General features: G+C 45.3%; 1 protein-coding gene across 1 annotated transcript in view; it reads left to right on the forward strand.

Moving 5' to 3' along the window:
- Nucleotides 1-9,663: 9,663 nt before the first annotated feature.
- LOC120054135 (neuron navigator 2-like) overlaps nt 9,664-15,352 on the forward strand; it is a 92,924-nt gene continuing 87,235 nt past the window's right edge. The window contains exons 1-2 of the mRNA XM_039001548.1: nt 9,664-10,682; nt 10,969-11,087. Of these exons, the coding sequence (XP_038857476.1) occupies nt 9,667-10,682; nt 10,969-11,087 (1,135 nt within the window). The 5' untranslated portion in view covers nt 9,664-9,666. The remainder of the gene's footprint in view (nt 10,683-10,968; nt 11,088-15,352) is intronic.

The raw sequence follows: 15,352 nt of genomic DNA on the forward strand, positions 1-15,352 counted from the left end.
ACTTGCAGCAGGATGTTACAGATGGAGTGCTATTGGCTGAAATCATACAGGTTGTCGGTAAGGACTTGCCTGGCATTCTATTGGTAACTTTGAATTTATCAGCAGATCAATTGGAATGCTTCCACGTAATCACTATGCGTTTCGTATTGGCTTTCCATTGCAATGCAATGACAAGAACAAACTTTTTGCATGCTTATCATATTATATCGCCTAATATTAGTGTGATGTGATGAGTATGATATGTCACAGTGCTTCTCTCTTCTCTGGTCTCCAACTCAGTGGCCTCTTGCCTCTCTCTTCTCTGGCCTTCTTCAGTGGCCTCTACGGTCTTTATTGTGGAGAGGTTAGGTGGGATCTTTAGGCCAGGAGGGTCTTTAAAATCAGTCTTTCCTGCTCTGAAATTCAGCAATTTGAGATTCCAACTCTGCTTTTAGCCTCCAAGGGTGGATGAGAGGTTGAGCAGCCAAGCCTGTCATTATTTCCTGTGTGTCTGCACTGTACATTCTATTTAAGTGGGGTGAATAGAGGCAGTGTGGTTAGCGGAGGCTAAATGAGGATCATAGCGGTGGTATTTGACTGAGGATGGCATCAGGTGCAAAACCCGGCTCCCTTCCCACGGTTAGCGTAAGTTATTACTGCTTTTGGATAGATACCGTACAGGCGTCTTCAATTGACTTGTCGTTGCGCAGGGAAAGTCCCAAGAAGGATGTGTTACTTCATCGTTCAATATCCTCTTTCTTTTCTTGCTCTCTCTCTCTTTTCATCCATTATTTTCTAGCGAATGAGAAGATAGAAGACATCAATGGCTACCCGAAGAGCCGGACTCAGATGGTGAGTGTTGTGTTTATTCTGTAACATAAGGGAACCAATCCTCCGGCCCCTAAAACAGTGATAACAGGGAGGCGTAAGCATAACAGTACTTCATAGTACGGATAATGAGTTATCGCATGTGTGATTATTGTGCGAACACAACCGGATTGATCCGTCCCAAATCTGAAATCCTGACGCTGAGTGAAGACCCTTGGTGGCATGTGCTTCTTTCCTCACTGTTTCCTGTAAGAGAACGGCCTTTCTAGTGATGCCCTACTAACACGTTAGGGAGGCTGTGGGGAGGCATTAAATAGACTGGTGTCCCGCTGACACCCCAAACAACCTCCCTTGCCTATTTTGGGATTGAACCAGTCTTGTCTGTGCCCACATAGTTATCCATGGATCCATGGGTTAAACATCCGTTCACTTCGTTATTGTTGTTATCGCGCTCGACATACTCTAGTAGCCTCTATTTTGGTTGTACGATAATCCAAGATAATTAGTTTAAAGGCCCAGTGCAGTCAAAAACCTGATTCTCCTGTGTTTTATATATATTTCTACACTTTGAAGTTAAAATAATACTGTGAAATTGTGAACGTTTTGATAATGCCCTTTTAGTGTAAGAGTTGTTTGAAAAGACAGGCTGAAATTTCGGTGGGATGGAGATTTAGCCTGCCGGGAGACATCACAAGGTGGTAAATGAGTTAATAGACCAATAAGAAAGAGACCAAACATCTCTTCCAATAAAAGCTCGTTTTCAGATTTCCCGCCCTTACTCAGACCAGGCAGACCTAGCAAAATCTTGCTTGAGTAATTGCTCTTTGCTTAAAAGCTACTTTTGTTTATTTTTTGACCATTTGAATTAAAAACTATGATAGTAAGGTACTTAATTGTTACCCAGAAATGACTTGATGTTCAGATAAAAACTGCTGTATTGGACCTTCAATATTATTAGATATCTCCCTTGCTTTCAATTTTGCAGCTCATTCTCTTTCTCTGACCTTATTTCACTCCTACAAGCTTGGACCACCTCCCTCAGTCTAATATATCTCGCTCTCCTCTCACGCTAGCTGACTCACCCTGGCTCACCCACCAGCACCAGCTCCCCTACACATTAAATGACAGATTCCATTGTTATACAAAAAAAATTCTCTTGTGGCGGGCCAGAAATTGGGAAAATATTATTAAAATAAGGAGTAGCTCTATGAATGGAAGTCTTTCAGTAATCTGCGCTCCCTCAAAGTGAACTTCCTGGAGTTTAGTGTAATGGTTGGGAACACATTTAGATTTCCATCAGAAACACGTTGCTTTAGTTGTTGGGAAACTTCCCTGCTCTTACTAATGGGGGATTGTGAATTGCATGAAAAGATCTGTGGTAAAGTCTGAATTAAGAGAGGTTAATCATTTCATTGTGGCCTGTATGCTAGTCTAGTTCTACTCCTTTACTACTATGTTTGAACTGCCTGAAGGATGATTTCTGCTTGTGGATTATACAGAATTATTTTACCTTGCATCATTAGTGGTTGGTTATAATCCACAGAGGACCATATGGTTCTCGATTTGACTGAGGTTTTCCTACATCGCAGACAAACATTAAGCCTAATATTACCTTATGGGGGAAATATTTGTGTCACGTTCGTCGTATGGAGGAAGAGAGAAGGACCAAGGCGCAGCGTGATACGAATACATTCTTCTATTTATTTAACACGAAACGAAGAACACTTAAACAAACTAATCAAAACAACAAAACGAACGTGAAGCTATATATATAAAGGGCAGACACAAGCAACCAATACATAGACAATAACCCACGAAATCCCTAAAGAATATGGCTGCCTAAATATGGTTCCCAATCAGAGACAATGATAAACAGCTGCCTCTAATTGAGAACCAATCTAGGCAACCATAGACATACAAACACCTAGACTAGAAAACACCCCATAAACATACAAAACCCCTAGACTAGACAAAACACATAAATCCCCCATGTCACACCCTGACCTAACCAAAATAATAAAGAAAACAAAGATAACTAAGGCCAGGGCGTGACAATTTGTTAATTGATGACTCTGCTTTATCTGTACTGACAAAGTACCATGCCCTCCTCTCTCCTCTCCCCTCTCCCCCAGATTGAGAACATCAATACCTGCCTAGGATTCCTGGCAGCTAAAGGGGTGAACATCCAGGGACTCTGTGCAGAAGGTACGTCAAACTGCCGCTATCTACCAGACACTCTCCCTCATATCGACTTCTCATCTAGAGCATCTAATGAATAACTCCACGTTAGATCCGACTGTGAAGAGGAAATGATACCAAAGATACCAACCTCTCTGTCTCTCCTCCTATTGCAGAGATCCTTAATGGGAACCTGAAGACCATCCTGGGCCTGTTCTTCAGCTTGTCCCGCTACAAGCAGCAGCAGCAGAAGGTCTTGAAGCAGCAGGCCTCTCATCACCCAGAGCACAGCAACCAGCCTGGACATACTCCCCATGGGTCACCAGCCCCCGCTCAGACCCACACACCTCATACCCACAGCTCCACTGCACCAGCACACAAAGCAGCATCAGATATGCTGTCTAGGTAACAGTACCTTGTAACAACCCAACCTCCAGCTTCCACACATGGCAAGAGATCCATGGTTTGGAGAAGCTCAGATATAGTATGTGAGGTTATTTATGAGTGATCCCCAGTCATTCCCCATCAAATGTGACGTTGATTCCTCATGTTTCCTCATGACACTGGTTCCTCAGGGTTGTTTATGTCATCCATTCGAATTGCGTGTAGTCTCGTCCTCTGCGGTTTCCATGTTCAAGTCTCTGTGATCCTCTTGATCTCACCCAATCGGTTTTCAGATCTCTGTCTACTCTTAACATTGGTTCTTACCCGTCTCTCTCTTTCTCCTCCATGCAGTCTGTCATCCAAGGCTTCTTCCACTCAGAGTAAAGGGCTAAAGCTCTCTGTGGCTCAGAGGAAGTCTTCTAGGTCAGCTGTCATCTATCTCACTCCCATCGACACTGCATGCCGCAATCCACTCACACTGGAGATACACCACGTATTGTGTTTGAGAAGCTGCCCCCTCCCCATTCTCCCACCTCATTTCAGGTTGTCTTGTAGTATGTCAGACTAGTTTTGGTGTATTAACACTTGCTTCCTGGTAGGTTTGCTGTGTGCATGGTTTCAGTAGACAGGAAGTGCTTTTCAACTTGTCCTTAAGAAATTAAGGAAAAAGTATTCTGTTTTACTGTGTGTGAGTGTGTGAGTAGGTGCAGTAGATTTTGTTGAGGAGATGCCCAGCACGAGGTTATGCAATAGCACCACCTAATGGAATAACTGTGCAACCACATGCATCTTTCTTGAGCTCTTGTCCACAGATCGTCTGTTCAAGTACTCACGAAATGCTGAATGCACTCCTTAAAGGGAGTTATTTAGACTGATTTGAGGAATATTATTTAATCCTCTTTAGGAGATGATCATTTATGGTTTTCAAAATTACGCCCCGTTAAGATGAGTTTTCATACTGTTTTAATTGAACCTGCAACTGTGGCCCACAGACTGCCAGCTCCCACCATGCGGGTCTCAGCTCCAGGCAGTGAGGGGAAGCCCCGCGCGGCCTCCAACGGCAACCGTCGCAGCCAGAGCTTCAACCACTACGACAAGCCCAAGCCCTCCAGCAGCGACAGGGGTGAGTTACAGTGCATGAGGATGTAGGTCTGTGCTTTTAGAGGGAAACCACTTTGGGGACACCCACCCGTTTTAGAAATCAATATGTGGTCGTCCAGGGCAACAACAACAGAAAAATATCTAAACACAACTGGATTGGGAGCAATCTTGTCTATCGTACAGTCATTAGTTGTGTGCTGTTAGCTGGTTGTAGCTAGAGTCGTGCTGCGCGTTAAAGTCTTCTTCCTTAGAAGAATGGTGTGGGAAACAGCTGTCTGCTGGGAGAGAACCATTTATCCACTACCGTGTGACTGAACTGTCAACAGTCACAACATTAGAGGTACATTAACAGACTGGACCACAGGGAGGTGAGAAGGCATGGTTTCCCAGAGCCGGAACACACACACACACACACACACACACACACACACACACACACACACACACACACACACACACACACACACACACACACACACACACACACACACATAAATAGCAAACCACATAGACAGTTATCCTGAACACACACACACACACACACACACATAAATAGCAAACCAGATAGACAGTTATCCTAAACACACACACAGACAGACACATCGATAGATGACCTATGTAAACGTGGTTTCTGTCTTTACATTTCCTCTGCTGTTAGAGGAGCAGGTAATGATTTAACAACACGGGTGCCACTCAAGCTGACCCTGCGGCGTACAGGCTCCTCTGTGGATCGTTCGAGGTAAAACGTTACACGAAGTTAAAGATATGAATTATTTAGGTGTCTTTTTACATTCGGTCTTAGGTTTAGGGTTTAGGTTTTATTTGTAATGCTTCACAGATAACCTTTAAGCCGTTGCCATTTCTGTTAGTGAAGTCAAGAGCTACTTCCGCAGTCAGACACCTATCATTTCAGCTGGCTTGCTACCTCTTATCCGCTATTTGAGTATTGCAAAGTGCAACATTTGACATAACAAATGTGTTACTTCCTCTCCTTTCTGAAGCCTATATTTACTGTTGATTCCTGCCTGTGTGTTGGATTACAGTGTGGCGGACATGACATCACACCATGGCTTTACAATCGTAGTGGTGTAAATAAATCTGTATGAAAAGATGGCCTTGTTTGACGTAAAATTATACACCTCATAATGTATACTCACTGTAAGACCAAGTCCTAGATTGACAGATTGAGTCCTCGGTGGTATGAAGCCAGTCAGGCGGTACTCGCCAGGTACTGTGATGTATGTTAGTGAGAGCAGAGCCGAGCAGAGCAGCGTGACAGTGGGAGTTAGCTCTGGCTGGGCCGGGGCCTGGATAACCCAGTCTACGGTCTACTGAAGCCAGCCTGTGGTAAACTGCTGCTGCTGTGTTGATGAGGCATTCACTGTGCATTGATTGAGCCCTAATTAGTGTACTTGTGGTAAGGAGAGGGAGGGATGGAGGGAACGACAGAGAGGGAGCGAGAGCGACAGGGAGGGTGGGACAGCGAGTGAACGAGAGACCAACCGATAGGAAAGGGTAGAGAGGGGAAAAGATAGGCAGTGAGGGAGAGAGTGGGACAGGGAGTCTCGTTATAGTGAGACTGGCGAAGAGAAATAGAGATATGGCAGAGAGAGAGAGAGAGAGAGAGAGCCTTGTTAAGTGTAGATCTCTGGTAGAAAGGACATAGTGAGAGTTACGGAAATCAGAAATGGTTAGTGTTCACTTCTTGGGAGAGGATAGAAGCATGATTGGAACTATACAATGACCACTGTCATTCCTGACCTGTCAATCAAGGATCATCTGAGAGGGTGAGTGGGGGGGGTAAATAGATTTGTTTTGTTGCCAAATTTAGACTGGGGGATATAGGATTATGCTTGTGAAACAGTAAACGCTAGAGCTTGGCTGTAGGTTGTTTATGTGTCTGTCTGTCCTTATGCTTTACAAAATGTGTATTGTACTGGAGTCAATAGGAGATTTGATGAAGTAAAGTTACTGTCGTTCCTCTCTGCTAGAACAGGATGATTAGCCCAGATGGTGTTCTATTTGTGTTTATTCATGTGAAGGAACTTTCACTTTGTACATCGTTTAGCAGACACTCTTATCCAGAGCGACTTAGAGTGGTGAGTGCATCCATTTTCATACAAGTGCCCCATGGGAATCGAACCCACAACTCTGGCGTTGCAAGCGCCACGATCTACCAACTACCGTGTCTAAAGAACCAGAGCATACTGTCTAACTCACTTAAACACAGATGCATTTCTTTAGGCAGTGAACGGAGACATGAAGACTACAATGAATTCGCCATATTTTTTGTAAACAAAAAAATCTTGTTCACCTCAATTCTGTCATACTATATGATGTGAAAGATCCAATGTGTTTCTAGTTACACCAGGTAGAACAGAACACTTGTATGTAGCCGCGAGTGACTGAGGTGAAATGAAATTCTCATGATCGTTAAAGGGTTCCACATAAACAGAATTACTGTCTAGTAATTGAGAATGTTAACAGTTTCCCGCTGCGCTTGACCGTTAGACCCTGGAGCAGCTGCCGGGCTGGGAATGCTGTAAGCACACCGTTACACGGCACAGGGAAGTACAGGGAAGTATACAGTATGGAGCGTCTGAAGCTACTGAGTATATAGTGTAACTAACGGGGTGTTGAGTGCTTTTGGCCAAGTGTCTCTGGTGATTTGACCTGTAAACCAGAGCACTAGTGGTGGACACAGAGAGGCCAGGACACCTGCTGGGTATCCCAGCGATATGTCAGGATCAAGAGTAAGTGTCAGTGGATGAGGCGGATCACATTTGTTGGGGAAGAATAAACCCTGTTCGGGGTGGGTAAAATGTTTGGTGTTGAGTTGTACATTTTGTTGGAGACTGGTGCGCAACACTGCTGATAAATGCTGTACTTGAAACACGCTACACTCTAGCCAGGGTTGTGGATATATACAGATATGTGGTGAATTATTGCAGAGCTTAACAAGTGAGCCTGATAACATATCACGTCATTGATGCCTCTGAGGTCTAAAAACAACATACACTGAGTGTACAAAACATTAAGAACACCTTGCTAATATTGAGTTGCATTCCCCTTTTTGCCCTCATAACAGCCTCAATTTGTCGGGGCATGGACTCTACAAGGTGTCGAAAGCGTTCCACAGGGTTGCTGGCCCATGTTGACTCCAACGCTTCCCACAGTTGTGTCAGGTTGGATGGATGTCCTTTGGGTGGTGGACCATTCTTGATACACAAAGGAAACTGTTGAGCATGAAAAAACCAAGCAGCATTGCAGTTCTTGACACAAACCGGTGTGCCTGGCAGCTACTGTCATACCCCTTTCAAAGGCACTTAAATCGTTTGTCATTCACCCTCTGAATGGCACACATGCACAATCCATGTCTCAATTGTCTCAAGACTTAAAAATCCTTCTTTATCCTTTCTCCTCCTTTTCATCTACACTGATTGAAGTGGATTTAACATCAATAAGGGACATCCATAAGGGATCACCATTTTCACCTGGTCAGTCTATGTCATGGAAAGAACAGCTGTTCTTAATGTTTTGTACACTCAGTGTTTAAACTAAGTGAATTATGCATGTGTGCGATTTACTGCATGTATGTGTTACAAAGCTCAACATTGTTAGAGCGTTATTTGTGAGCTGAGGTGTGTGCGTGTGCGTGTGTGTGCGTGTGCGTGTGTGTGTGACAGTTGTATATGGTCACTGGTGTTCAGTGTTGAGTCGGCAAGAACAGACAGGCTTTCATGATTGACTCTCTCTCCCAGGGACTCTGCATAGCGTGCACTCTAAACTGTACACAACCCGCCGCTGATGTTTGGGTTTGAAATTTAAACGTCTGCTAGCTGTGGCAGTACATTTTTGTTTACCTCCCCTCAGGCATGGTAAAAGACAGGTATGTGGCTGGGTTTACTCTGAAAGTGTGCTTACTGAGAGTGGATTCACTTCTGAAACGAGTTTCGCTGCTTGTTGTTGTTGCCCATGTAGACTACTGGACTTAGAGGTAGGTCAGATATGCTTAAATCATGTTAATAACAATAGATTTTCCTGCTAATTGATAATTAAATAGCTGCATGTTAAAGATTGCTGGGGTACTCTAAATTATACTGAGAAATATGTATTTTTTTGATCAGAACTGTTTGCAATTAATAATTCGAATTTTGGAGTGTATTTCATGACTCTTATACCAAATTGTAGATAGAGTATGTGTTTACTCAGCATGTAATTCACAGAGTAATAATTTTTGTATTGCATTAGATCAGTATTGTGTGAAGCCCAGTGTAGCCATGGAGACCAGTGGGAGTGAGTGAGTGAGTGAGTGAGTGAGTGAGTGAGTGAGTGAGTGAGTGAGTGAGTGAGTGAGTGAGTGAGTGAGTGAGTGAGTGAGTGAGTGAGTGAGTGAGTGAGTGAGTGAGTGAGTGAGTGAGTGAGTGAGTGAGTGAGTGAGTGAGTGAGTGAGTGAGTGAGTGAGTGAGTGAGTGAGTGAGTGAGTGGCTGGCTGGCTGGCTGGCTGGCTGGCTGGCTGACTGGCTGGCTGACTGACTGACTGACTGACTGACTGACTGACTGACTGACTGACTGACTGACTGACTGACTGACTGACTGACTGACTGACTGACTGACATCCCAGGGGAGAACGACTGCCGCCTCTCATTGAAGCCACAGAGGTTCAAGGCCGACCTTGGTACTGCATGCAGGCAGAAAACAGGATCCCCCATTATAGTGAATGGAAACATTACAATCTTGGTGGTCAATGTTTAGAAGACAATCATGGTACCAAATAATTGCTTCTAATACATCAGATCTATGTCCTTGAACCATCTTTTTTTTATTGCACACAGAAGAAGATAATTGTTGTTTCTAATGGCAGCTTGCAGTACTCCAGTCAGCCTTCAACTGGAGTTACTCAATGAGAGGGGGCAGCGCTGAGCTAGCCTGCAATGTCACTTCCTGGAGTAGCTCAAACAGCGCATGTTATGTCTCCATGAGACGCCATCTTAACCGACTTCATTTGGCTTCAATGCGCTACTGAGTCTTCACATTGGAATGAATGGTGTCACGTGATCGATGGATTTGCCAGGGATGGTTCATCCTTTATCCCAACTATAACTATTCAATGAGAGATCTCGATCTACAGCAGGCACTCTGTTCTCCCTCATCTCTCCCTACCTCTGTTTGTGTATCTCCACAGAGAGAAGCTCCATGGCCTCTCCCATCATGACTGAGCATGGTCTGTCTCCAGGGCCCGTCAACGGTTGCTCTTCTTCCTCCATCCCCCAGCCCAATGCAGGCAACAGCAGCAAGCCCTGGAGGAGTAAGTCCCTGAACGTCAAGCACAGCGCCACCTCCTCCATGCTGTCCGTCAAGCAGGACCCTCCCACCAGGCAGCCCGTGGCCCCGCCCCTAGAGGTCCCCCCTAAAGTCATTGCCCAGAAGTCCATGCTGGAGAAACTCAAGCTTTTCAACACCAAAGGAACCTCCAAGGCAGCTGGAGTCCTGACTGACAGTCCGACGGGGAAGGAGACGGAGGCGAAGGAGGTGCGCCCCACCGGCGTGGATCCCCTGGAAGAGGCGGATGGGAACTCCCGGCCCCCCAGCGCCATGGCAACCAGCCCCAAACTGGCCCTGAAGGGGATTGCCCAGCGCACTTTCAGCCGGGCCCTCACCCCCAGGAAGAGCTCTCTGAAGACTGGGGAGGAGAAAGACAAGGCCAGGCTCAAGAAGAGAGACAAGGCCCAGGAGGAAGGCTCCAAGTGGGGGTCAGTCACAGAGCAGGAGGTACCCAGGGACAACACCAGGCAGGAGGTAGAAGGTTCAGACGCAGCGGAGCCCAAGAGGAATGCCAAGATCACTAGCTTCATCCCAAAAGGAGGCAAGGCTGGCAGTGGCACAAAGGAGAGCTCAGCCTCAGCAGCACACAGTGGAATACCAAAGCCAGGTTCCAAGGCAGGGAAGACCTCTTCTGGTCGAGATGGAGAGAGGCCCCGCACTTTGAGGGCCTGTGGGGGAGGTGGTCTCTCGGTGCACAAGGGCCAGCTGGACAACAGAAGCTCCTGCTCCAGCCTCGCTGCCTCTGAAGGGAGGTCTCACTATCACCACACCAACGGAGTGCCCCCAGTCGCTACCACAGCCAGCAACACCATCAGTGTTCAGCTACCTCATCCTCAACAGCAATACAACCACCCCAACACTGCTACTGTTGCACCATTCATGTACAGGTACTATGCCCACTTTGATGTACAGAATTTGAGCTTTCATAGTTTGATAGTAGGAATATACCACAATGTCAAACATTTTATACATACCACATATCAAATCTTTTTACTGATTGTTGAGGATCTGTATAAGCTTAAATTATAGTCAATGACTAATTGGAGAGGACTGAACTACATATACTCACTGGCAACTGTTTACTCCTGATGGAGCGCAGAGGTAGAGAGGTAGACTGAGAGAGGGCTCTGTGACATCTCTCATTGTCTTTGTTGTTGCTGTCATGTCCTATAGGTCTCAGCCAGATGTGACCGGAACAGACATGATGATGGAGGCAGCAGGGTCACTGGAGTGTCACAGAGAGACTGCAGCCTACAGCAAATCAGCACACAACTCCCTGGAGGACCTCACAGGTAAGACTGGCTCACTATGATGTACAGTGTATGTGTAGCAGTTCACTGGTTAAATCTCACAGCTTTCCAAGCATACTAGACATCATTTGTGATTGCTAAGTAGTTATTCAAGTGATTCTCCCCACACTGTACATGCAGATTGAAACAGGGCATTTACATACTGTGCTTCGTGACTTCAATTTCCGTATCGGTTTTTCTTTGGCCTTTTACTGGAACAGCATTTCACTGTTCCGGTAAAAGACAGTAGTTAAGAAGATGAGAGTATTGTGAACGGCAAAAATCGAAATTCAAATCAAAATAACATTTTATTTGCTGAATACAATTGTGAAATGCTTACTTACGAGCCCTTAAACCTCTTAAGGATCTGCCCCTTTTTTCAATTTTCACCTAAAATGACATACCCAAATCTAACTCCCTGTATGCATATTCTTGGTACCATTTGAAAGGAAACACTTTGAAGTTTGTGGAAATGTGAAAGAAATGTAGGAGAATATAACACAATAGATCTGGTAAAAAATAATACAAAGAAAAAAACAACTGTTCTTTTGTATTTTTTTCTTTGAAATGCGAGAGAAAGGCCATAATGTATTATTCCAGCCCAGCTGCAATTTAGATTTCGGCCACTAGATGGCAGCAGTGTGTGTGCAAAGTTTTAGACTGAAAATGTTGTATCAAGACTGCCCAAATGTGCCTAATTTGCTTATTAATAACTTTTCATGTTCAAAACTGCACTCTCCTCAAACAATAGCATGGTATTCTTTCACTGTAATAGCTACTGTAAATAGGACAGTGCAGTTAGATTAACAAGAATTTAAGCTTTCTGCCAATATCAGATATGTCTATGTCCTGGGAAATGTTCTTGTTACTTACAACCTCATGCTTAATCACATTAGCCTACGTTAGCTCAACCGTCCCGTGGAAGAGACACCGATCCCGAATAAGTTTTTAACGAACAATGCAATTTTAAGAAAATAAAAAAAGTAACACAATAAAAAAACAATAACGAGGCTATCCTATATTCAAGGGGTACCAGTACCGAGTCAATGTGTGGGAGTACAGGTTAGTCGAGGTAATTGAGGTAATAGGTACATGTAGGTAGGGGGTAAAGTGTGTGTGTGTGGGGGGGGGGGGGGGGGGGTCAATGCAAATAGTCCGGGTAGCCATTTGGTTAATTGTTCAGCAGGCTTATGGCTTGGGGGTAGAAGCTGTTAAGGAGCCTTTTGGACCTAGACTTTGCGCTCTGGTACAGATTGCTGTGCGGTAGCAGAGAGAACAGTCTATAACTTGGGTGGCTCGAGTCTTTGATCATTTTTTGGGCCTTCCTCTGACACCGTCTAGTATAGAGGCCCTGGATGGCAGGAAGCTTGGGCCCAGTGATGAACTGAGCCGTTCGCACTACCCTCTGTAGTACCTTACGGTCGGAGGCCGAGCAGTTGCCATACCAGGCGGTGATGCAACCGGTCAGGATGCTCTCGATGGTGCAGCTGTAAAACCTTTTGAGTATCTGGGGATCCATGCCAAATCTTTTCAGTCTCCTAAAGGGGAATAGGCGTTGTCGTGCCATTTTTGCGACTGTCTTGGTGTGTTTGGACCATGAAAGTTTGTTGGTGATGTGGACACCAATGAACTTGAAACTCTCGACCTGCTCCACTACAGCACCGTCGATGAGATTGGGTGCGTATTCAGCCCTCCTTTTCCTGTAGTCCACGAACAGCTCCTTTGTCTTGATCACGTTGAGGGAAAGGTTGTTGTCCTGGCACCACATGGTCAGGTCTCTGACCTCCTCCCTATAGGCTGTTTCGTTGTTGTCGGTGATCAGGCCTACCACTGTTGCCTCATCGGCAAACTTAATTATGGTGTTGGAGTCGTGCTTGGCCACGCAGTCGTGGGTTAACAAGGAATACAGGAGGGGACTAAGCACGCCCCTCTGAGGGGCCCTCGTGTTGCGGAACAGCGTGGCAGATGTGTTGTTACCTACCCTTACCACCTGGGGGGCGGCCCTTCAGGAAGTCGAGGATCCAGTTGCAGAGGGAGGTGTTTAGTCCCAGGGTCCTTGGCTTAGTGATGAGCTTTGAGGGCACTATGGTGTTGAACGCTGAGCTGTAGTCAATGAACAGCATTCTCACATAGGTGTTCCTTTTGTCCAGGTGGGAAAGGGCAGCGTGGAGGGCAATTGTGATTGCGTCATCCGTGAATCTTTTGGAGCGGTATGCGTATTGTTGTGGGTCTAGTGTTTCCGAGATGATGGTGTTGATGTGAGCCATGACCAGCTTTGCAAAGCACTTCATGGCTAAAGACGTGAGTGCTATGGGTCGGTAGTCATTTAGGCAGGTTACCTTCGCTTCCTTGGGCACAGGGACTATGGTGGTCTGCTTGAATCATGTAGGTATTACAGACTCGGTCAGGGAGAGGTTGAAAATGTCAGTGAAGACCAGTGGCGGTCAGTGCCGTTTATGATGAGGGAGGACCATTTTTTTTTCATGAGCATGGCCTTATTTCTATTACAGCATGTTGGATGACTGTCATTCATATTCCATTCACCCAGCTCAATGTAACATAGATAGGTTTAGGCTACGACATGATACTTGCATTTTCCTTATACCCATCATGCTACAACCTAGCCTGTGAATGAAAGTTTACAACGTAGGTGCACACAGGTCGAGAGAAAATGTTGAGATGACAATAGTTAGTCCAGCAGTTACAAACGAGAGTTTCTATTGGACAAATTCAGGTATTTTTATCTCCGTTTCAATTGTTTCCGTTTAAGAAATGTTTTTCAACAGGATCGGCGGAATGAATTCACCCCTGATCATGCATAAACACAGTTCACTTTCATAGCAGCCACGTTGTATTCCTTCTCGCCTCTATGCACTCTCCTCCTCTCACCTTTACCCTTCGTTTGTGGACTTCAATGAACAACACATCAGCTGTATGTGACCAGGCAAAAAAAACTTTCCAAGCCAAACCATGTCATAACCGCTACACACAGCCTACATCGTTGTTCCCATATTAGCTAAAGTAACATAGCTAATAGAACAAATGCGTTAGTAAACCCGCTACAATCATGCAGTAACGTTACAGTGTATATCAGTAAGAAGTTATACCAGCAGGCCCTGGTGGCAAAAAATGAAAAAAGCTAAAAGCTTACCTTGACTTGGAAGAGTTCTAATGTTGTGTTGGATAGTCATAGCCAACTAGCTAACATTGCATCCCTCTGTTTGAGCCGGGTGTTTGAGTAACTAAACTAGCCAGCTGCATTTGTTGTCATAATTACTGTGGGGGTCCATGAAAGGGGGTGAGAACCAAGAGCAACCTAGGTTTTGTATTGAAGTCAATGTACCAAGAGGAGGACGTAAGCTAGCCTCAACAGAGTGCTGTTGAGGCTGCTGTAGACCTTCATTGCAAAACAGTGTGTTTTAATCAGTTATTTGGTGACATGTGAATATATTTAGTATAGTTCTATCTAAAAAGGATAACTTTTCAATGTTTTACCATTTTTATGAAATTCACTGAGGAGGATGGTCCTCCCCTTCCTCCTCTGAGGAGCCTCCACTGGTGAAGACACTTTTTACTTGGTCCAAGCATGCTCTGAGTACACATCCTGGTAATCCATCTGGCTCTGCGTCCTTGTGAGTGTTGACCTGTTTAAAGGTCTTACTCACATCGGCTACGGAGAGCGTGATCACACAGTTGTCCGGAACAGCTGATGCTCTCATGCATCCTTCAGTGTTGCTTGCCGAGCATAAAAGGCATTTAGCCTGTCTGGTAGGCTCACGTCACGGGCAGCTCGCGGCTGGGTTCCTCTTTGTAGTCCGTAATATTTTTCAAGCCCTGCCACATCCGACAAGCTTCAGAGCCGGTGTAGTAGGATTCAATCTTAGTCCTGTATTGATGCTTTGCCTGTTTGATGGTTTGTCTGAGGGCATAGCAGGATTTCTTATAAGCGTCCGGATTAGTGTCCCGCTCCTTGAAAGTGGCAGCTCTAGCGTTTCGCTCAGTTCATATGTTGCCTGTAATCCATGGCTTCTTGTTGGGGTATGTATGTACGGTCACTGTGGGGACGACATCATCGATGCACTTATTGATGAAGCCGGTGACTGAGGTGGTGTACTCCTCAATGCCATCGGAGGATTCCCAGAACATATTTCAGTCTGTGCTAGCAAAACAGTTCTGTAGCTTAGCATCCGCGTCATCTGACCACTTCAGTATAGAGTGAGTCACTAGTACTTCCTGCTTTAGTTTTGCTTGTAAGCAGGAATCAGGAT

This window comes from Salvelinus namaycush, chromosome 9 (genome assembly GCF_016432855.1).
Source record: "Salvelinus namaycush isolate Seneca chromosome 9, SaNama_1.0, whole genome shotgun sequence".
Classification (NCBI taxonomy): Eukaryota; Metazoa; Chordata; class Actinopteri; order Salmoniformes; family Salmonidae; genus Salvelinus; species Salvelinus namaycush.